At 45.0% G+C, this 22,301-nt stretch overlaps 1 protein-coding gene across 1 annotated transcript in view; it reads left to right on the forward strand.

Moving 5' to 3' along the window:
* Positions 1 to 20,231, forward strand: part of LOC137380845 (polycystin-2-like protein 1) — a 128,034-nt gene extending 107,803 nt beyond the window's left edge. The window contains exons 12-17 of the mRNA XM_068053257.1: positions 6,009 to 6,130; positions 7,777 to 7,894; positions 17,267 to 17,418; positions 19,542 to 19,623; positions 19,869 to 19,996; positions 20,177 to 20,231. Of these exons, the coding sequence (XP_067909358.1) occupies positions 6,009 to 6,130; positions 7,777 to 7,894; positions 17,267 to 17,418; positions 19,542 to 19,623; positions 19,869 to 19,996; positions 20,177 to 20,231 (657 nt within the window). The remainder of the gene's footprint in view (positions 1 to 6,008; positions 6,131 to 7,776; positions 7,895 to 17,266; positions 17,419 to 19,541; positions 19,624 to 19,868; positions 19,997 to 20,176) is intronic.
* The last annotated feature ends 2,070 nt before the right edge of the window (positions 20,232 to 22,301 follow it).

Consider the following 22,301-nt stretch of genomic DNA (forward strand, 5'->3'; position numbering starts at 1 on the left):
TCAGTGGTAGGGAAATTATTAGAGAGGATTCTTCGGGACAGGATTTACTCCTATTTGGAAACAAACAAACTTATTAGCGAGAGGCAGCATGGTTTTGTGAAGGGGAGGTCGTGTCTCACTAATTTGATTGAGTTTTTTGAGGAAGTGACGAAGATGATTGATGAAGGAAGGGCTGTGGATGTTATCCATATGGACTTCAGTAAAGCCTTTGACAAGGTCCCTCATGGCAGACTGGTACAAAAGGTGAAGTCACCCGGGATCAGAGGTTAGCTGGCAAGATGGATACAGAACTGGCTCTGTCATAGAAGACAGAGGGTAGCACTGGAAGGGTGCTTTTCTGAATGGAGGGATGTGACTAGTGGTGTTCCGCAGGGATCAGTGCTGGGACCTTTGCTGTTTGTAGTATATATAAATGATTTGGAGGAAAATGTAGCTGGACTGATTAGTAAGTTTGCGGACGACACAAAGGTTGGTGGAGTTGTGGATAGTGATGAGGATTGTCAGAGGATACAGCAGGATATAGATCGGTTGGAGACTTGGGCGGAGAAATGGCAGATGGAGTTTAATCCAGACAAACGTGAGGTAATGCATTTTGGAAGGTCTAATGCAGATGGGAAGTATACAGTAAATGGCAGAACCCTTAGGCGTATTGACAGGCAGAGAGATCTGGGCGTACAGGTCCACAGGTCACTGAAAGTGGCAACGCAGATGGATAAGGTAGTCAAGAAGGCATATGGCATGCTTGCCTTCATCGGTCGGGACATAGAGTATAAAAATTGGCAAGTCATGCTGCAGCTGTACAGAATCTTAGTTAGGCCACACTTAGAATATTGCGCGCAATTCTGGTCGCCACAATACCAGAAGGACATGGAGGCTTTGGAGAGGGTTCAGAAGAGGTTTACCAGGATGTTGCCTGGTCTGGAGGGCATTAGTATGAGGAGAGGTTGGATAAATCCGGATTGTTTTCACTGGAACGACGGAGGTGGAGGGGCAACATGATAGAGGTTTACAAAGTTATGAGCGGCATGGACAGAGTGGATAGTCAGAAGCTTTTTCCCAGGGTGGAAGAGTCAGTTACTAGGGGACATAGGCTTAAGGTGCGAGGGGCAAAGTTTAGAGGGGATGTGCGAGGCAAGTTCTTTACACAGAGGGTAGTGAGTGCCTGGAACTTGCTGCCGGGGGAGGTGGTGGAAGCAGGTACGATAGCGACGTTTAAGAGAAATCTTGACAAATTCATGAATAGGATGGGAATAGAGGGATAGGGTCCCCGGAAGTGCAGAAGGTTTTAGTTGAGGCAGGCATCAAGATCGGCGCAGGCTTGGCAGGCCGAATGGCCTGTTCCTGTGCTGTACTGTTCTTTGTTCATACAATTCCGGCAAGACTCATCCTGCTTTTCTGTTCCATTTTAATCACAACTTGTTACATAATTTTTGATATCCGTTTTTTTCTTTCCCTTATCTGTTCATGTTATTAGTCTACACAACAGTATGATTCCGGTTGATTCAAATTGTACAGGTAGCATTTTTTTTTCAGTAAGGTATACATCTAAAATTAATTCTTCATTTACCAAAAGCTTATACAAAGCATATATGAAAGTACATAAAATTTATAATGCAAAAAGATATAGAAAGTCCACATTTTCCACAAGTCCTCACCTTGAGGATGAAATGCGACATAGCATTGTTCCTCACAATTAATCACATTTATCCTAATAGGGTAATTTCATTAAGCATTTAGCCTCGACGGGCAAGCCTTTGCGTAACACATTTCAGACGAAGTATAAGTAAGGTTGTAAATCTTACATCAGGAAATTATGGCCCCGATTTTTACTCAGGTCATGAAGACAGTAAGGGGCATATTTCTGGATGGGTTTCCTGGATGTCCTGCTGAAATTAATAGCAGGACGTCTTTTAAATTTTTTCAGCAAGCTTCCTGCCTGGCAGCCAGCCTGGTTGACAGGCTGGTTTCCTGTCAGTGAAGGGCGGTAAAACCTGTGCCACAAGGCTGCAGCTGGGAGTGGAGCAGAGAGGAGAGGGAGGGAGAGATCACTGAGGGGTGGTGGGGTTTTTTGATTAGTTCTATTACTATCCCATGGTTCCGGCTATGCAGAAATTAATTTTATAACTGAAATAGATGTCTTGATGTTTTTGAGAACTGTAGTATTGAACTAATCAGAAGTCGCCAGTACAGGAAGTGGTAATATAATGGTAAAGTTACTGGACCAGTAATCCAGAGGCCTGGATAAATGTTTTAGAGACATGAGTTCAAATGCCACCACAGCAGCTGGTGTAATTTAAATTCAATTGATTAATAAATTTGGAAGCTAGTCTCAGTAATAATAACCATGAAACTACCAGACTGTCGTAAAACCCATCTGGCCCACTAATGTTCTTTAGGGAAGGAAATCTGCTGTCCTTACCCAGTCTAGTCTACAGCTGTATCAAACCACTACAGGAAAGTTGAAAGAGAATAAAACCAGATGGACCACTTGGCATCGAGCTAAGAACCGGACACAACAAAGGCACACCCAGTCCAATCAGTCCTGCAAAGTCCTCTTCACTAACATCTGGGGACTTGTGCCAAAATTGGGAATGCTGTCCAACAGACTAGTCAAGCAGTGCCTGACATAGTCATACTCACTGAATCATACCTGATAGCCAATGTCCCAGATTCCTCCATCACCATTCCTAGGTATGTCCCGTCCCACCGGCAGGACAGACTCGCCAGAGGTGGCAGCACAGTGGTATCCAGTCTGAAGAGAATGGCCATGGGAGTCCTCAGCAGTGACTCTGGACTCCATGAAGTCTCATGGCATCAGGTCAAAGACAGGCAAGCAAACTTCCTGCTGATTACCACTACTGCCCTCCATCACCTGATGTATCAGTACTCCTCCACAACTTGAAAGAAGCACTGAGGGCACACAATGTACTCTGGATGAGGGACTTCAATGTCTATCACCAGGAGTGGCTCGGTAGCACCCCTAAACTGACTAAACTGCCTGAGTCCTAAAGAACATATCTGCCAGACTTGGCCTGCGGCAGGTGGTGAGGGAACGAACATGAGGGAAAAACTTACTTGACCTCGCCCTCACCGACCTGCCTGCCGCAGATACATCTTTCCATGATAGCAGTGACCACTGCACAGTCCTTGTGGAGACGAAGTTCTGTTTTCACACTGAGGATACCCTTCATCGTAGCACTAACACTGTACTAAATGGGATAGATACAGGATGGATTCAACAGCTCAACACTGGGCATCCCTGAGATGTTGTGAGCCATCAGCAGCAGCAGAATTGTATTCAACCACTATCGATAACCTCGTGGCCTGCAGTATCCCTTCCTCTACCATTACCATCAAGCCAGGGGATTACCCCTGATTCAATGAGGAGTGCAGGAGAGCATGGTTGGAGCAGCACCAGGCATACCTAAAAATGAGGTGCAAACATGTGAAGCTACAACACAAGACTGCGCACATGATAAACAGAGGAAGCAGCATGCCATAGTCAGCGCTAAGTGATTTCACAACCAATGGATCAGATCAAAGCACTACAGTCCTGCCACATCCAGTCAAGAATTATGGGGGACAATTAAACAGCTAACCAGAGGAGAAGGGAAGCCCAGCACATCAGTGCAAAAGACAAGGCTGAAGCATTTATAACAATCTTCAGCTAGAAGTGCCAACTGGATGATGCATCGGCCTCCTCCTGAGAACCCAGTATCACAGATGCCAGTCTTCAGCCAATTAGATTCACACTATGTAATATCAAGAAACGGCCAAAGATACTGGATACAGCAAAGGCTATGGGTCCTGACAACGTACCAGGCAGTAGTGCTAAAGACTTGTGCTCCAGAACTAGCCACACCCCTGGCCAAGCTGTTCCTGTACAGCGACAACACTGATATCTCCCCAACAATGTGGTAAATTTCCCAGGTATGTCCTGTCCACAAAAAACAGGATAAATCCAATCTGGCTAATTACTGCCCCATCGGTCTACTCTCAATTATCAGCAAAGTGATGGAATGTGTTGTCGACAGTGCTATCAAGCAGCACCTACTCAGAAATAACCTGCTCACCGATGCTCAGTTAGGGTTCTCCCAGGCCACTCAGCTCCAGACCTCATTACAGTCTTGGTCCAAACATGGTAAAAAAGCTGAATTCAAGAGTTGAGGCAACAATAACAAACCTTGACAGCAAGGCAGTTTTTGACCGAGCCACAGCAAAACTTAAGACAATGGGAATTGGGGATAAACTCCACTGGTTGGAATCATACCTAGCGCAAAGCAAGATGGTTGTGGTTGTTGAAGACCAATCATCTCAGCCCCAGGATATCACTGCAGGAGTTCCTCAGGGTAGTGTCCTAGGTCCAATCATCTTCAGCTGCTTCATCAATGGCTTTCCCTCAAACATACGTTCAGAAGTGGGAATATTTGCTGATGATTGCATCGTGTTCAGTACCCTCCGTAACCCATCAGATACTGAAGCAGTCCATGCCTGCATGCAGCAAGACCTGGACAATATTCAGGCACTGATAAGTGGCAAGTAACAATCATGCCACACAAGTGCCAGGCAATGACTATCTCCAACAAGAAAGAATTTAATCATTCCCCCCTTGATGTTCACTGGAATTACCATCACTGAATCTCCTACCATCAATATCCTGGAGGTTGCCATTGACCAGAAACTGAACCATGGACCAGCTGAGTAAATACTGTGGCTACAAGAGCAGGTCAGAGGCTAGGAATTCTGTAGCGAGTAACTCACCTCCTGACTCCCCAAAGCCTGTCCACCAACAACAAGGCACAAGTCAGGGGTGTGATCGAATACACCCCACTTGCCTGGCTGAGTGCAGCTCCAACAACACTCAAGAAATTCAACACTAACCAGGACAAAGTAGCATGCTTGATCGGCACCCTATCCACCACATTAAATGTTCACTCCCTCCACCACCAGCGCACAGTGGCAGCAGTGTTTACCAACTACAAGAGGCACTGCAGCAATTGCCAAGGCTATTTTCACAGCACCTTCCAAACTCAAAACCTTTACCACCTAGAGGACAAGGGCAGCAGACGCATGGGAACACCACCACCTGCAGGTTCCCTTCCAAGCTACACATCATCCTGACTTGGAACTATATCATCATTCCTTCACTGTTACTGAGTCAAAATCCTGTATCTCCCTTCCTAAAGGCACTGTGGGTGTACCTACCCCACATGAACTGCACTGGTTGAAGGTGGCGGCTCACCACCACCTTCTCAAGGGCCATTAGGGATGGGTAACAAATGCTGGCCTTGCCAGCCACACTTGCATCTCATGAACAAAAATATTTTAAAAAACCACCTCTACTTGTAGTTTAGTCTGGACCATCCACATTGCGTAAATCCAATGTGTGGGTCATGAGTCATTACATCCCATACTCCCAGCAAAAAGGGGAGCAGGGGTTGTAGGTAAGGGTGCAACATTCAGCCTTGAATCTCTGCTTTGCACTTTTTGCAAGTCCTGCTACCAGCTGGTGCCATCAGTAGTGGTGGACTATTCACTGCACAATTCTGACTAGGTCTGTCTTTTGTCCAGTATCTGTTCAAAATAAATCAGAATTTTAGGTAGATGCTACTTTTTAAAGTACAAACAACTAGTTCAGGGCACACTCCAAAGATTTCCAATCCAAAAATCACCTCATCTCATTTGTAAAACTGGCTGCTAATTATCAGCTGCAATTGTATGGAAAAAAATTCTGTAACAATATTTTTTACAGGTAGCTTTTGAGTATTTATGGTTACTTGTCACAAGAGCATAGAAAATCCTGTTTGTGATATGAGCCTTCAAAGATTCACACCAACATATGACATTCCTCTGTGCTTTTTTAACAATTTCTTTAAATTCCGTGTTAAAGTAAAGGACAGAAAAATTTCACATGAGCATGCATTGGAATCACAACATTAAGTTCTAGATTTGTATGTCTTTATAAGTCATTATCATTGCCTAATACTTTGTGCTGTTTGAATTTACAGGGTTATAATAAGGCTTTGATGAAAATGAAGCTGAAAAAGGAGCGAATATCTGATGTGCAGAAAACGCTTCAAAATGGATCCAAGAAACTGGGTTTTGAGGATTTCAGAAGCAATCTTAAGGAGTATGAATTTAATTGCAATATAACTTTTAAATTGTGGTGGCTAAAAAAATTCATCACTGGTTACAGAAAGTGTTTAAGCCAGAATAGTTCATTTTTCTGGATGGGTGGGAAGTACATAGATGAATTCCTAATATGTATATCCAGTGGAAGAGCCTGTGAGCAGGGTTTCTTAAAATTAGCCATTGTAAATAAAAAGAAAAGCATTGCAGATACTAGAAATCTAAAATAGAAACAAACCAATGAACATGATACGCCTCTTCCATCTTACGTCAACAGGTGGCCATGGATTGCCCGATTTATCATGGACCGGCAGCCACTTCCTACCCAATCAGGGATGGAGGTAGGCTGGTGGCATGATAATGAGGCCCCAGGAGTTAAAGTAGCCTGGGCCTGATTCCTGCAGCAATGCGTGAGCTTCCAACTAACCTCACCACCCACTCACTCAAGAATTGCCCAGAGTTAAAATCAGGACCCCTTTGTCAGAACTCTAATCACAATTTAGAGAAACAATTTAGAGAACTGAAAATTTGTTCTAGGTGTTTGGTGGTCACATTAGAGTAGACCAATCTGACAGAGATTTTGGGGAGAATTTTCTTTTCTGTGGCGGAGTTTTCTAGAGGCCGGACCTCTGTCCACCCTCTATTTCTCCTAGGATCTCTTCTTTCGGGGCTGATTGCCTATGCATGGAGGATGGAAAGCTCCAAGTGAGATTCTGCCTTCCAGTAAAAATGAAGAAACTCTGCTGCAGCACCTGGAGTGGTGAGGGACCCTTAAGGGGCAGATGTGCCCCAAAGATCAGAATGAAGGCTCCCAAAGAGATTCGTGGCTGAGAGAGGCCTTCAAGAGTTAAGTGTTTAGGACCGACAGGAGGGAGAAGAGGCTGCTACATCCATTTTACTGAGAACTTGAGGCCTAACCACCCAATTCCTGCACCTAACAGCATACCATGGAGGCTCCAGGAAGCAGTGGATGGGAGGAAGATTAACCAGGACCTGTGTCCCATCACTATTTGCATGTAGTGAATGGGAAAGCAGTATTCACTGGTAATACCAGCAGAGTTGGGGGAGGGAAATTCTGGCCAGTGATAGTCCTCTTCACCTGAATTTTCCAACATATTCTGCTGTGCTCCTGCCTAATTTTGGTAAGCTGTCACATGATCAGAAATTCTGAAATATGTATTATTCCAGATATTATTTCATCATTTTCAAAATTCTAAAAGTAAACAATTCATGTAAACCATTACTGTTATTTCATTTGGCGCTTCGAGTGACCATCACTCTTAAAACCTTGAGGTAAATTTTCATCTTTAGCTCTGCTGCTGCGGAGTATTCATGGGCAGGAAACTGTGAGCCCACACCTTAAATGCCTGATAGCATTCCAGTTTCTGTTACGGGGGCTGCTAATGACACAAATTTATCTCAATATATTGAAATAATTTCCCTGTGAAAATAATACAAGTTGGGATCACTCTATTTTGGATCTTTGAATGTCTTGGCATGATTCTGAGAGTGTATCTCAGGAAAGCAAACCTACAATTTTGTGATATACATTCTCCATTGAGAACATCTGATCATGGAGTCACCCTTCATGCTTTTTTAGCTAGAACATGCTTGAAGGTTTTGTGAAAAAGATCAATTGTTTTTCAGTTTGGGTCACTCTGACCAAGAGATCAACGATACCTTTTTAAGATTTGACTGTGATGACAATAAGATACTGGATGAGGAAGAACAAATGAGGATGAGGAATGAATTAGAAGAAAAGAAGGTAAGGAAATGAGCCACAAGAACATGTATGCACTCGGAGTGAGAAATGACCTTGAACCCATCCAATCATCATCATTACCAATTCAGGATTTGCTTGGATATTTGATTCAAACCAGATGTGGAGCCTTGACTGAATTGTAAACAAATTACATTTCCTATTTACATGTTTACAGGGAAAATGGAAGAAAGTGATAGTAACCGTAACTGTGTCAGTAGTTTACTTGTAATACTACTGTCTACCTTAACTGTAACCTTATGGAACCTATACTGCGATCCCAGTACAGATGTGCTGCACTGCTGCTCTTGGGCAATGTGTACATCTGTACAGCACAAAGCTGACCGTGCACTAGAAAACAAGGTCAGTCTATTTAAATGATCTGTTGGCAGCCCGAGGGTATAGCACAGAATATGCCTTACTTAAAGGAACGCTGCTCACCCCGAAAGGGGAAATGGCAGCATTTTATTTTTTAAAAGGCAGAAGAAAAATGGAGAGGCAGAAAGGCAGCATTCCAAGATGTTGCTTTGGGAATGCTACACAGGTCAGATCCTCTGAAGCAGAGGATACCCTCCAGTCATGGGTGCCAGAGCAGCCGAGATGTTGAATACTGATTGATTGCTATCTATGGCATAAGATACTAACACCTAGCAGCCATCAATCTCACATAGAAGGAGCACATTATTAGGAAGTAGAAAATACATAACATTAATTTTCATTAAGATGTAGAAATGCAGCAAGACCTGCACAGTATCCAGGCTTGGGCTGATAAGTGGCAAGTAACAGTCGCACCACACAAGTGCCAGGCAATGACCATCTCCAACAAGAGAGAATCTAACCATCTCCCCTTGACATTCAACGGCATTACTATCGCTGAATCCCCCACTATCAACATCCTAGGGGCTACCATTGACCAGAAACTGAACTGGAGTAGCCATATAAATACCGTAGCTACAAGAGCAGGTCAGAGGCTAGGAATCCGGAGGCGAGTAACTCACCTCCTGACTCCCCAACGCCTGTCCACCATCTACAAGGCACAAGTCAGGAGTGTGATGGAATACTCTCCACTTGCCTGGATGGGTGCAGCTCCAACAACACTCAAGAAGTTCGACACCATCCAGGACAAAGCAACCCGCTTGATTGGCACCCCATCTGCAAACACTCACTCCCTCCACCACCGACGCACAGTGGCAGCAGTGTGTACCATCTACAAGATGCACTGCAGCAATGCACCAAGGCTCCTTAGACAGCACCTTCCAAACCCGCGACCTCTACCAACTAGAAGGACAAGGGCAGCAAATACATGGGAACACCACCACCTGCAAGTTCCCCTCCAAGTCACACACCATCCTGACTTAGAACTATATCGCCGTTCCTTCACTGTCGCTGGGTCAAAATCCTGGAACTCCCTTCCTAACAGCAGTGTGGGTATACCTACCCCAAATGGACTGCAGCGGTTCAAGAAGGCAGCTCACCACCACCTTTTCAAGGGCAATTAGGGATGGGCAATAAATGCTGGCCTGGCCAGTGACGCTCACATCCCATGAATGAATTTTTAAAAAATGAAGCACCTGGCAAAGCCCATATGCACCGCACGTTGTTAGAGGGAACAAAATTTGGATTATCAGAAACTGTGTTGTGTTGTTAGAGTTAGTTTGGGATAAGACAGAATAAGGCATTTGTGGATAAATAGATTATGCAAGTCTGTGCCAATTTTACTGACAGCTGCCTTGACACCTTCATTCTGTGACATTCATCCATCCACTCCACCTTCCTACCCATCCAGAAACATCAAGGATGAATGCTAGTTGCAATGGATACCTACTATAGACATAGCTGATGACTTCTGCAATTCCACCATGATTGAACAGTGCACATACAGTCAGAGCATACGACTACCAGGAACATCATAGAGCACATCATTGGCAGTTCGAAGCAAAGGTTCAGATGCATTGATTGTACTGGAGGCTCTCAACAATATGGCCCAGACAGAGTGGGTTGCATCAGTGTAGTTTGCCTTCTGCACTACCCAGCAATGTAAAGTGGATAGGACTTGGAGGCGACAACAACAAGAAAAATGCCAAAAAGCCCTTCTGTGTTAACAATTCCTGTTTACCCCTTCCCCATCCCTTGATTCTGCATCAAAGAACATTCAAACTATTCATCAAATCTCAATATCAATGACCTTATGACAGTGCAGACTAATAAGCTACATTGAGGGCAGACAGGGCCTTCATTTAATGGGGGTAATTTTAACTGCTGACAATAGCGTAAAATGGATGATATCGAGTTAGCTGCCCACTATACACATGCCCCATTTTCATGTCCATTCCTTCTCAAATGGAATGCTGATCCATATCAACCTTTTTATGGTTTTGCCATAAGTTCAAATTCCCCAAATGTCTCATCTGAAAGGCAGCTCCTCCCTACACCACAGATGCACCATTTCAATGCTGCATGTTCCCATTTGAAACATAAGAACATAAGAACTAAGAGTAAGAGTAAACAATTCAGCCCCTCGAGCCTGCTTCGCCATTCAATACGATCATGGCTGATCTCATCTTGGCCTCAACTCCACTTTCCTACCCGTTCTTCATAACCCTTCAACCCGTTACTAATTAAAAATCTGTCTATCTCCTCATTAAATTTACCCAATGTCCCGGCATCCATCACACTCTGGGGTAGTGAATTCCACAGATTCACGACCCTTTGAGAGAAGTGATTTCCCCTCATCTCTGTTTTAAATCTGCTACCCTTTATCCTAAAACTATGACCTCTCATTCTAGATTGCCCCACAAGAGGAAACATCCTCTCCATGTCTACTTTATCAATCCCCTTTTTATATACCTCAATTAGATTTCCTCTCATTCTTCGAAACTCCAGAGAGTAAAGGCCTAAACTGCTCAATCTCTCTTCATAAGACAAGCCCCTCATCTCTGGAATCAATCTAGTGAACCTCCTCTGAACTGCCTCCAATGCAACTACATCCTTTCTCAAGTAAGGGGACCAAAACTGTATGCAATACTCCAGGTGCGGTCTCACCAATGCCTTGTACAGTTGCAGTAACACTTCCCTACTTTTATATTCTATTCTTTTAGCAATAAATGTCAAAATTCCATTTGCCTTCCTTATCACCTGCTGTACCTGCAAGCTAGTTTTCTGCGATTCATACATGAGGACACCCAGATCCCACTGCACTGAAGCACTCTGAAGTTTCTCTCCATTTAGATAGTAATTTGCCTTTCTATTCTTCCGACCAAAATGGATAACCTCACACTTATCCACGTTAAAATTCATCTGCCAAATTTTGGCCCATTTATCTAATCTATCCATATCCATTTGTAGATTTCTTATTTCTTTATTGCAACTTACTATCCCACCTACTTTAGTGTCATCTGCAAATTTGGCTATAGTACCTTCTATCCCTGCATCCAAGTCATTTATATAGATTGCAAATAGTTGGGGCCCGAGGACCGAACCCTGTGGCACCCCACTAGTTACATCTTGCCAACAAGAAAAAGACCAATTTATCCCGACTGTCTGTTTTCTGTTGGTTATCCAATCCTCTATCCAAGTTAATAAATTGCCCCTAACCCCATGCGATATTACCTTGTGTATTAACATTTTGTGCGGCACCGTATCAAATGCCTTCTGGAAGTCCAGATATACTACATCTACAGGATCCCCATTTTCCACTTTGCTTGTTACATCTTCGAAGAACTCTAGCAAATTAGTCAAGCACGATTTACCCTTCATAAAAACATTGAAAGATGCTTCACAACAACAACTTGCATTTGTATAGTGTCTTTATCACAATAAAGGTTCCAAGGCACTTCACAGGAGTGTTACCAAAGCAGTGTGGGTGTACCTGCACCACAAGGACTGCAGCCGTTCAACAAGACGGCTCATCAGCACCTTCTGAAGGGCAGTTAAAGATGGGCAATAAAGGCTGGCATTGTCAGCAATGCCCACACCCTATGAACGATTAAACCAAAAAATTGACACCGAGCCACAAAAGGAGATATTTGGAGAAGTGACCAAAAGCTTCATCAAAGTGGTAGGTTTTAAGGAGTGCCTTAAAGGAGGAGAATCAGGAAGTAGAATCAGTATGGGGAATAATTAGGAATAACAAGGGTCAGAAAATGCTAAGGGGAGTAGTTTATATGTCCCTTAAAAGTAAGTTATACCATTGGAGAGAGCATTAAGCAAGAAATAATTGGAGCTTGTAACAGAGGCAATATCATAATTGTGGGGGACTTTAATCTTCATTTAGACTAGACAAATCAACTTGGCAAGGTAGTCTGGAAGATAAGTTTGTAGAATGCTTTTGTGACAGTTTCCTGGAACAATATGTTGTGGAACCAATTAGGGATAAAGCTATTTTAGATCTAATATTGTGTAATGAGGCAGGTTTAATTAGTAATCTCAGTAAAAGATCCTCTGGGGAAAAACTGAACACAATGCAGTTGAATTCCATATTAAGTTTGAAACTGATATACTCCAATCCCAAACTAGAATCTTGAATTTAAACGAAGCCAATTGCATAGGTACGCAATTTGTAAGGTGGCCAGGATTGATTGGCTAAATAGGCTAAAAGGTATGGCAGTAAATAAACAGTGGGAAACTTTTAAAGAAAACATTAAAAATGTTCAACAAAAATACATTCCATTAAAAAACAAAAACTCAGCAAGAAAGATCCATCTGTGGAAATTAAGGATAGTATTAGATTAAAAGATGAGGCTTATAATGTTCAAAGATTAGCCTGAGGATTGGGAGAGTTTTAGAAACCAGCGAAGGGCAACCAAAAAGTTGATAAAAAGGGAAAAGATGGAATATGAGAGTAAACTATCCAAGAATATAAAAACAGGTTTTAAGAGTTCTTATAAGTATATAAAAAGGAGAAAGTAGTTAAAGTTAAGCATTTGTCCCTTAGAGATAGAGACAGAAGAAATTATCATGGAGAATGAGGAAACAGCAGAGGCATTGAAGAAATATTTTGTGTCTGTCTTCACTGTAGAAGACACAAATTACATAGCAGAAATACAGGGTAACCAAGAGGGTAATAAGAGTGAGCAACGAGGTAATTAATTTCAGCAATGAAAAGGTATTGGAGAAACTTAAGGGACTAAAAGCTGACAAATCCCCAGGACCTGATGGCCTACATCCTAGGGTTCCAAAAGACGTAGCTGCAGAGATGGTGGATGTGCTGATTATCATTTTCCAAAATTCCCTAATTCTAGAATGGTCCCAACAGATTGGAAATTAGCAAATGTAACACCGCTATTCAAGAAAGGAGGGAGAGAGAAAATAGGGAACTACAGATCAGTTAGCTTGACATCAGTCATCAGGAAAATGCTGGAATTTATTATTAAGGAAGTCTTAACAATGCACTTGGAAAATCATAGTATGATCAGGCAAAGTCAACATGATTTTGCGAAAGGGCAATAGTGTTTGACAAATTTAATAGAGTTTTTTGAGGATGTAACTAGTAGGGTAGGTAAAGGGGAGGCAGTTGACGTGGTACACTTGGATTTCCAAAAGGCATTCGATAAGATGCCACAGAAAAGGTTAAAATGCAAGATAACGGCTCATGGAGTTTGGGATAATATATGAGCATGAATTGAGGATTAATTAATGGACAGGAAGCAGAGAGTAAGGCTATATGGGCATTTTCAAGTTGGCAGGCTGTAACTAGTGGAGTGCCGCAAGGATCAATGCTGGAGCCTCAGCTATTTACAGGCTATATGAACGATTTAGAGACCAAGAGTAATCTATCTAAGATTGATGACAATACAAAGTTAGGTGGGAAAGTAAGCTATGAGGAGGACACAATGAGGCTGCAAAGAGATATAGACATGTTAAGGGAGTGGGCATCAAAGTGGCAGATGGAGTATAATGGGGGGAAAGTGTGAGGTTATTGACTTTGGTAGTAAGCATAGAAAACTTTCTGCCCAGAGGCCAATTGAGGTTCTTAAGTGGCCTATTAATGGCCAATTAAGGGCCTCTTCCTGCTATTGCTGAGTGGTGGGTATGCCTCCGCCATGCGGGGAGGGCGCCTTGTAAAACAAGGAGCCCTCCCTGCAGACTCGGGGGGGGGGGGTCCCTCCTCCGTGGGCAATCTGTGGTCCATGGAGGACTCCCACTGGGAACTACTTCACCTACCAGGGCCCCTCTCCACCTGGACTGCACAACTCCCACCCCCCCCTTCCCCCACCCCAGCACATCGCCAGGGCCTTCTGGACTGGCCCTATTGACCCGCCTCACCTACCTCTGGTCTGGGTTCCAACGCTGGCCCTGGGTCCTAGGCTTCTGTAGTATTGGCAGTGGCCACCACTCCCGTCGGCACTGCCAATACTGCTGAGCTGCCCTGCAGCCCTCTGATTGGCCGGCAGCTCATGGAGGTGGGATCCTCGTCTTTAAAGGGACGGGGACGTGGGCTCTTGAAACGTTGATGTAAAAAGACCCTTTCGGGGGGAGAAAGATCACTCCAGGGGCACAGCAAAAAGCTGAGGCGGGGATCCCACCGCCTTTTTGGCCTGGCACCAGGAGCCCCACCTTCTATACAAAATCCAGATCCTGAAGTACTGTATGCAGTTTTGGTCTCCATATTTAAGGAAGGATATACTTGCCTTGGAGGTGGTTCAGCCACGATTCACTAGATTGGTTCCTGGGCTGAGAGGGTTGTCATATGATGAGAGGCTGAGTAAAGTGGGCCCATTCCATCTACAGTTTAGAAAAAACATGCAAAATTCTGAAGGGGCTTGACAGGGTGGACACTGAGAGGTTGTTTTCCCTGGCTGGGGAATCTAGAACACGGGGGCACAGGATAAGGAATCAATCATCAAAGACTGCAACAAGGAGAAATTTCTTCACACAGAGGGTTGTGAATCTTTGGAATTGTCTACACCAGAGGGTTGTGGATGCTCCATCATTGAATATATTCAAGACTGAGATCAACAGATTGTTGATCTTTCAGGGAATCAAGGGAATTTGGGAGCGGAGTTGAGGTAGAGGATCAGCCATGATCGTTTTGAATGGCAGAGCAGGCTCAACGGGCTGAATAGTCCACTCATACTCCTATTTCTTATATTCTTATGAGAGGTAGAGAGGCTTAGGGAGGGAATTCTAGAGCTTAGAGTTCAGAGATCTGAAGGCATGGTCGTCAATGGTGGGGCAATGAAAATCGTGTATGTACAAGAGGCCGAGAATGGAGGAGCACAGAGTTCCCGGAGGGTTGTAGGGCTGGAGGAGGTTGGGGATGATTCGAAAAGAAGGATGAGGATTTTAAAATTGAGATATTGTCAGACTGGGAGTGAGGAAAGAATGGAATGTAGTGTTAGGATACGGATGACAGAGCTCTGGATGAACTCAAGAGGGTGCAAGGTGGGGGCCAGTCAGGAGAGCATTGGAATAGTCTCACTTTTCTGTGTCCTGGCATGATTTAAACCCAAATGGCTTTTATTTGGTTCCAGGCAGCCTGAAATTACAATATGCTGTTGGTGGCATCTTGGTAGTTGTGGCCCATCAGATTGGACTGGTTGTTAATCACCCTCGAATACTTCCTTTTTTTACACCTAAAGCTTGACATACTGTGATTGGGGTACTTCTGAGGAACTCTTATGGGTGGTCATGCATTTGCAAATTTCAATAGAGCCATTAGGGTTGCTGTTTTGGGGAGTGCCTGAATAACCACCAAGGTACGCAAATTGGTGACTATTTTTTCCCCCTCATTGTTATATTCATCCCTGTCTGCTGAGGTAGCTATTCAGGTACCAGCAGGTAGGCACAAAGAACCATTCACATCGTCTGACCTGGCTGATATCCCTATGTATACCCTCTTCTTCAAACATCTAACAGAAGGATTCCAGTAATGTACCAGTAATTAAACCAGTCCTGGGGATAAAAAAAAATTATGCAATATTTGGCACAAATGCTGATACTCTCAGTGCCATCAAGAAAGAGCCAAGAAAAACCAATAAGGAATAGTTTTAAATGCATTTACCTTCACATTAATGCATCCTTTCCATGACCTCCAGAATACTTAACGCTGCTTAACAGCCTGTATGTCATGTGTGTGGCTTAATGTATGAGGCAAGAAATGTCATGCAGGACCAACGTGCTCTGAAATGAATATTTAAATTATGTTCCCACCTGCTTGAGGCAGAGAATCTTCCATTGCTGGTCCCACCCATTGAAAACATGCATCTAGATGGGCAGTGGCCAGAGATCTAGCAGGGCTGGACTTCCATTAGTTTTTGTTCCTGGTCACCTAACTGCCACAAAATGTTCAGCATCCTGCAATAATAAATTCACAGTTGCATGTCTACAATATTCCTGGCTTATTCATTGATGATACATCCCATACATCGAGAATACTATCTTAACAGACCTTGCTGGTTTCAGTTATAGTTACCAACCTGTTCTTTGGTTGAGTCACATGGAGATTGCAGTACAAAAACTACTGTTTCAACACAAGTATTATGTGTTGGGTTCCTGCAGTTGTTTTATTACTTTTTTGATGTACTGGTACCTTTCTCTGATTTTACACATAACAATCAGTCAGCTGCAGTGAAAAAGAACAACTTTTATTCACCACATAAGTGCCTTGATCTAGATTAAGTCAATTCTGCAAGTAGTAAATAAGCAGACTGTTAAATCAGGAAAGAGAATTTGGTTTTATAGTGAGCACCAAAAACCCAAAACGAACTTTGATCTTTCTTTTCTTTTTTGCCAAACGACAACATAGTATTACCAAAGAGATCGGCTTATGTAACTTGTCTTTTTAGTCCATAGTGCCCTTTACTTGAACAATATAAGAGTCTTTCCAGGATTTCTCTCCTTTAAGTTAACCCTTTCTTTGTTCTTTCTTTTGTGTTCTCGCTGATGCATGTGAATTAAAAATTCCAACCACACTAACCACTTAAAGCCCATTAAAATAAATAAACAAGGACAATAGCTCCAGTGTAAAATTTGACTTGCTATACTTGCTACTTAAGTTAGACTGTCAAATTCATATCGAGGTGGATCTGATAAGGGCCATCACAGAGTCCACACAGGGCTGCAAACTCCCCTTACAAGTATGAAAGCTGACTGGTACAGTCATGGCTTTCACACTGGTGTAATAGTAGCATCCTTCCTGTGTAAATGAGTAGCTGCTCTGAGACTGGAGGGTGTCACTTGCTGTCTTCTATGTTTTCCGAATCTGAAAGAGATGAGATCTGCAGTGATGGAACTGCAGAGTTTGCAATGGTTCGCTGAGTGAATCCATCCTCTGGCTGCCTGGAGAGTGAGATTTCTGATAATCCTTTCAGTTTATATCAGATCAAGCTATTATTATAGTTTTAAATGATCATTTTAATATCTACCATTGTTTTACAGGTTGCTCTAAATGCTGAAATAGAGAACTTGGGAAGGAGCTTTGGTTGTTCAGACAGCTCAAAGACTTTTAACCAGTCAGTGGATTTTGATTATGTGAAAAACAACAGCAACAACAAATTAAACAGCGGTGTAACAAATGAGGAATTCCAAATGTATGTATCATGGTTTGAGCTGCTAAGATGTTAAATAAAAGGTGAATGGCAGTGGTTATATTACAGGGCTAGTAACCAGAGGCCTGGACTAATGACCCAGAGACATGAGTTCAAAAGCTCTGGAATGTAACTCCTGGATTGTTGTAAAAACCCATCTGCTCCATTAATGTCCTTTAGGGAAGGAAATCTGCCATCCTTACCTGGTCTGGCCCCTGGTGTGAGTTCAGACCCACAACAGTGTGGCTGAGTCTTACCTGCCCTCTGAAATGGCCTAACAAGCCACCTAACACAAATTGTTAGGCAGCTCACCACTACCTTCTCAAGAACAATTAGAGACAGGCAATAAATACTGGCCTTGCCAGCGATGCCAACAACCCAGGAATGAATCATAGCATCACAGAATGTTTATAGTGCAGAAAAAGGCCATTCGGCCCATTGAGCCTGTGCTGGCTCTTTGCAAGAGCAATTTACCTAGTCCCACTCCTGGATTCATCCCCATATTGAATCTCCCTCCACTACCCTTTAAAGCAATGCATCCCAAATTGTAACTACTCACTGCATTAAAATGTTTTTCCTCATGTTGCCTTTGGTTCTTTTGCCATTCACCTTAAATCTATGTCCTAAGGTTCTCAACCCTTCTGCCAATGGGAATGGTTTTTCTCTATCTACTCTGTACACACTCCTCATGACTTTGAACACCTCTTTCAAACCTCCTCTTAATCTTCTCTTCTCTAAGGAAAAGAACTCCAGCTTCTCCAATCTATCCATGCATGTGAAGTCCCTCACCCAGGAACCATTCTCATAAATCTTTTTGCACCCTCTCTAAAGCCTCCACATCCTTCCTAAAGTGCGTTTTACAATTGGACACAATACTCCAGGTGAGGCCAAAACAGTGTTTATAAAGGTTCATAATAACTTCCTTGTTGTTAAACTCTATGGGCTGGATTTTAAATTGAAGGTGAGGCTCTCAGCAGCGGCATCAGAGGCTGATGCTATCACCACATGAGGTAAGTGCGGTCGGCCAACCATCATCATGTGGCAGCCGGCCAATTAAGGACGGGGAGATATGGGGCCTGTGGAATCAAGGGCCTGAGGCAGGGAAGGGGAGGCCGATGGAGCTGTCATCTCACGCAATGGCAGGTGCCGGTGCCAAATTTAGTAGGCTGCCAGTCCTGCATTCAATTCTACTTGGATAGGAAAGAAAAAGAGAGTGAATCTCTTTCCCCTGGATCTCGTCTGCTGCCTGTACAGCCCCTGGACCGTGTCTGCTGCCTGTACAGCCCCTGGACCGTGTCTGCTGCTTGTACAGTCTCTGGACCTTGTCAGCTGCCCTCACAGCCCCTGGACTCTGTTTGCTGCCTGTACAGCCCATGGACTTTGTCTGCTGCCTGTACAGCCCCTGGACCGTGTCTGCTGCCTGTACAGCCCCTGGACTGTGTCTGCTGCCTGCACAGTCCTGGACCTTGTCTACTGCCCTCACAGCCCCTAGACCTTGTCTGCTGCCTGTACAACCCCTGGACTGTGTCTGCTGCCTGCACAGCCCCTGGACCTTGTCTGCTGCCCTCACAGCCCCTAGACCTTGTCTGCTACCTGTACAGCCCATGGACCCTGTCTTCTGCCTGTACAGCCCTTGGACCTTGTCTGTTGCCTGCACAGCCCCTGGACTCTGTTTGCTGCCTGTACAGCCCATGGACTTTGTCTGCTGCCTGTACAGCCCCTGGACTTTGTCTGCTGCCTGTACAGCCCCTGGACTGTGTCTGCTGCCTGCACAGCCCCTGGACCTTGTCTGCTGCCTGTACAGCCCATGGACTTTGTCTGCTGCCTGTACAGCCCCTGGACCATATCTGCTGCCCTCACAGCCCCTGGACCTTGTCTACTGCCTTTGCTGCATATTAGGCAAGGTGCCGATCACAAGCCTTCACTGGCCCTGGCTGAATGAAGGCCCTTGGAGGCCCACAATTTAGCGATGCCTCCCTGCACATTCTTCTCCAAACTGTAAGGGCAAGTCCTCTTCCGCAGGGATGGGAGGAGGAGACCTGTTGCCTGACCAAGCAAGCCTGGACAGAGATTGAGGAGAAGGTGAGCAGCCATGGTGTCACCCCCAGGATATGAATTGAGTGCAGGAAGCGGGTCAAAGATCTCATCCAGACTGCTAAGGTGAGAATTCCAAATACCTTGGACTCCTTGGACATTGCATGTGGCACAGTAAGAGGGTTTTTAAGGCAGTGGCTGCGCAGTCATATTCATTGGGGAAGGGCATTAGGACATGATGCCTGTGGCTGGGCTGCATCTTGGTAAGGGGCACACATTAGTCATTTCTAGATCATACACGGTTCCTCGAGAGGGCCCACATGCAGGAGGCATATGTGTGCCCCCATCATGGCCCACTGAGTTATCACCATCAGAGCTCTGGGGCTTTTTCCCGCTGGGAGACATCATTGTGTCTGCAGGAGAAGATGGCCCACTATAGGAAGGAGTGTGCCAAGGCTGGCAGTGGAGTGCCTTATCTGCATATCCTCAGCTCAATGAAGGAGGAGGAGGCCATGGAACTGGCAGGGCAATGGCACCATAGCTGGTGGTGAGGCAGAGGAGCCTACCCAAGAGAATGAGTGAACATCTCCTGAGGCACAAGGGTGTATCTAGTACTAAAGAACCATGCTGTGCATGTGATCACCACTGCATCAATGGAGCTGCACAGTTGGTGGTTGGAATGTCACAATGGGCAGACCCTAATCCTTCAATGTCTATAATTTCTCAGGCAGGTCAAGATGAATGACAAGAGAGAGGAGCTGAAGAGGCTGGAGGTCAGCTGACCACCTCTGAGGAGGAGGAGGGAGCCGCAGAGGGTGCATCGTCACATCATTCCCCTACACCCTCCACCAGCACAGATACTGTTACATTGGTGGGTGGTTGCACACATTTAGATTCGGGCACACAACCTTGTGAGCACAGCACAGACACGCCAGGGCAGTTGACGGAGGCTGTGATGGCCCAGGCCGCTGACAATCGGAGGACAGTGGGAGATCAGGCCCATGCTGAGCCGCAGGCTAATGACGTGCCTCTGGTTTCACCGGCAACCGGAAAATGCTGCAGCTGCAGCGAGAGGTAAGGCAACATCTGGCAGAGATGCCAGAGGCGAAGCATATACAAGTGCAGAAGATGGAGAAGTCCATCCAGGTTTTAGGTGCTGCGCTGTCTCTGCCGATTGCACATCTGTCTTCCTCCATTGAGAGATTGGTGACTCTCATGGGGAGCCAGCAGACCGATCAGTGGCTGCCGGAGATGCGTGCAGACTTGCATTCTATCACTTTGGCCATGATATCCGTGCGGCGGTGACGAGAGGGGGACGAGGCACCTGGAGGGGAGATGGTGGCATTGTGGTAATGTCACTGGACTAGTAATCCAGAGGCCCAGGCCAATGCCTGGGGTTATGGGTTCAAATCCCACCACGACAGCTGGTGGAATTTAAATTCAATTAATTAATAAGTTCAATTAATTGATATAAAAAAATCTGGAATTGAAAGCTAGTCTCAGTAATGGTGCCATGAAACTATCATCAATTGTCATAAAAACCCATCTGGTTCACTAATGTCCTTTAGGGAAGGAAATCTACCATCTTACCTGGTCTGCCCTACATGTGACTCCAAACCCACAGCAATGTGGTTGACTCTTAACTGCCCTCTGAAATGGCCTAGCAAGCCACTCAGTTGTCAAGGGCAATTAGGGATGGGCAACAAATGCTGGCCTTGCCAGTGACACCCACATCCCATGAAAGAATAAAAAAATGTCTCCACCAGAGCCACGTCCCTCTCAGGTCAGCAGGGAGGTATAAGTGTGCCTTATAAGGGAGGAAGGAGCAGCTGCCTTGTGCAACTGTGGGCTCCTCTCAGGGTGCTCCTGGTGTGAACAGTAGCTCCAAAGCCCCACTGCCAGTGACACCAGCGCCTCCATCATCCCTGCCAACAGAGGTGGTTGGCCCTCCAGGTCTCAGGCAGCCAGAGGATTGCCACCAAGGTTATCCCAAGCCGGGGGCAGCAAGGTCAGCAACCTGCTTCCACCACAGCTGACAGTGCAGGTAGAGCACCCAGAAAAGATTTAAAAAGATCACTTAGATGGACTTAGGGAATCATGGGTGAAGATGCAGTAGAAGTGAGCAATCATGCGTTTGGTGTAACGTGGAATAAAATAATGATATTCACTCACGATGTCTCCTTTTTGTTGCTGATACCCTTTGGGAATTCATTTGAACCCTTCTTCCCAAGGGGCTGGAAGTGAGGGACCAAGTCCCGAGCGCTCAATGCTTCAGCCTTGCCACTGTGCAAAGTGCACCTAGGTGTTGCAGTACAGAAGGAAGGGACAACAGGGCTGCTCAAAGGTAAGGTTTTATTGTTGCGGTTCCACAAGGTGGTAAGGCTCAAAGGAAAGGTGAATGTATAAGGGTGTCTCATGCCTCCCTAGTGCATATCTCATGGCGTCTTTCCTGCTGTGCCTGGGGTCCTTCATCTGGCACTGCCTCGGTAGCATCCTCGTCATTGGAGGAGGCAACGCGCTTCACAATATCCTTACTGGTCAATACTTCACTCCTCTGTGCCACAATACATGAGACCCTCACCAGGGCATACTGAAGGGCTCTGCCAGATCGATCTAGGCCCCTAAAGCTCATCTTGAGTTGACCAATGACCTGGTCCCTCAGGTTGACCCGTGGCAAGTGTTGTGCCTCTCCTCTGCATCCGTGTGTGGGTTCCTCACAGGCTTCAGTAGCCATGTTCCCAGTGTGTAGCCCTTGCCTCCAAGGACCCATCCCTGAAGACATGCGAGAGCAAGGAAATGTTCTGGCACCTGGGACTGCCTTCATATATAGGCATCATGGCTGCTTCCTGGAA

This window comes from Heterodontus francisci, chromosome 20, assembly GCF_036365525.1.
Source record: "Heterodontus francisci isolate sHetFra1 chromosome 20, sHetFra1.hap1, whole genome shotgun sequence".
In the NCBI taxonomy this organism is placed as follows: Eukaryota; Metazoa; Chordata; class Chondrichthyes; order Heterodontiformes; family Heterodontidae; genus Heterodontus; species Heterodontus francisci.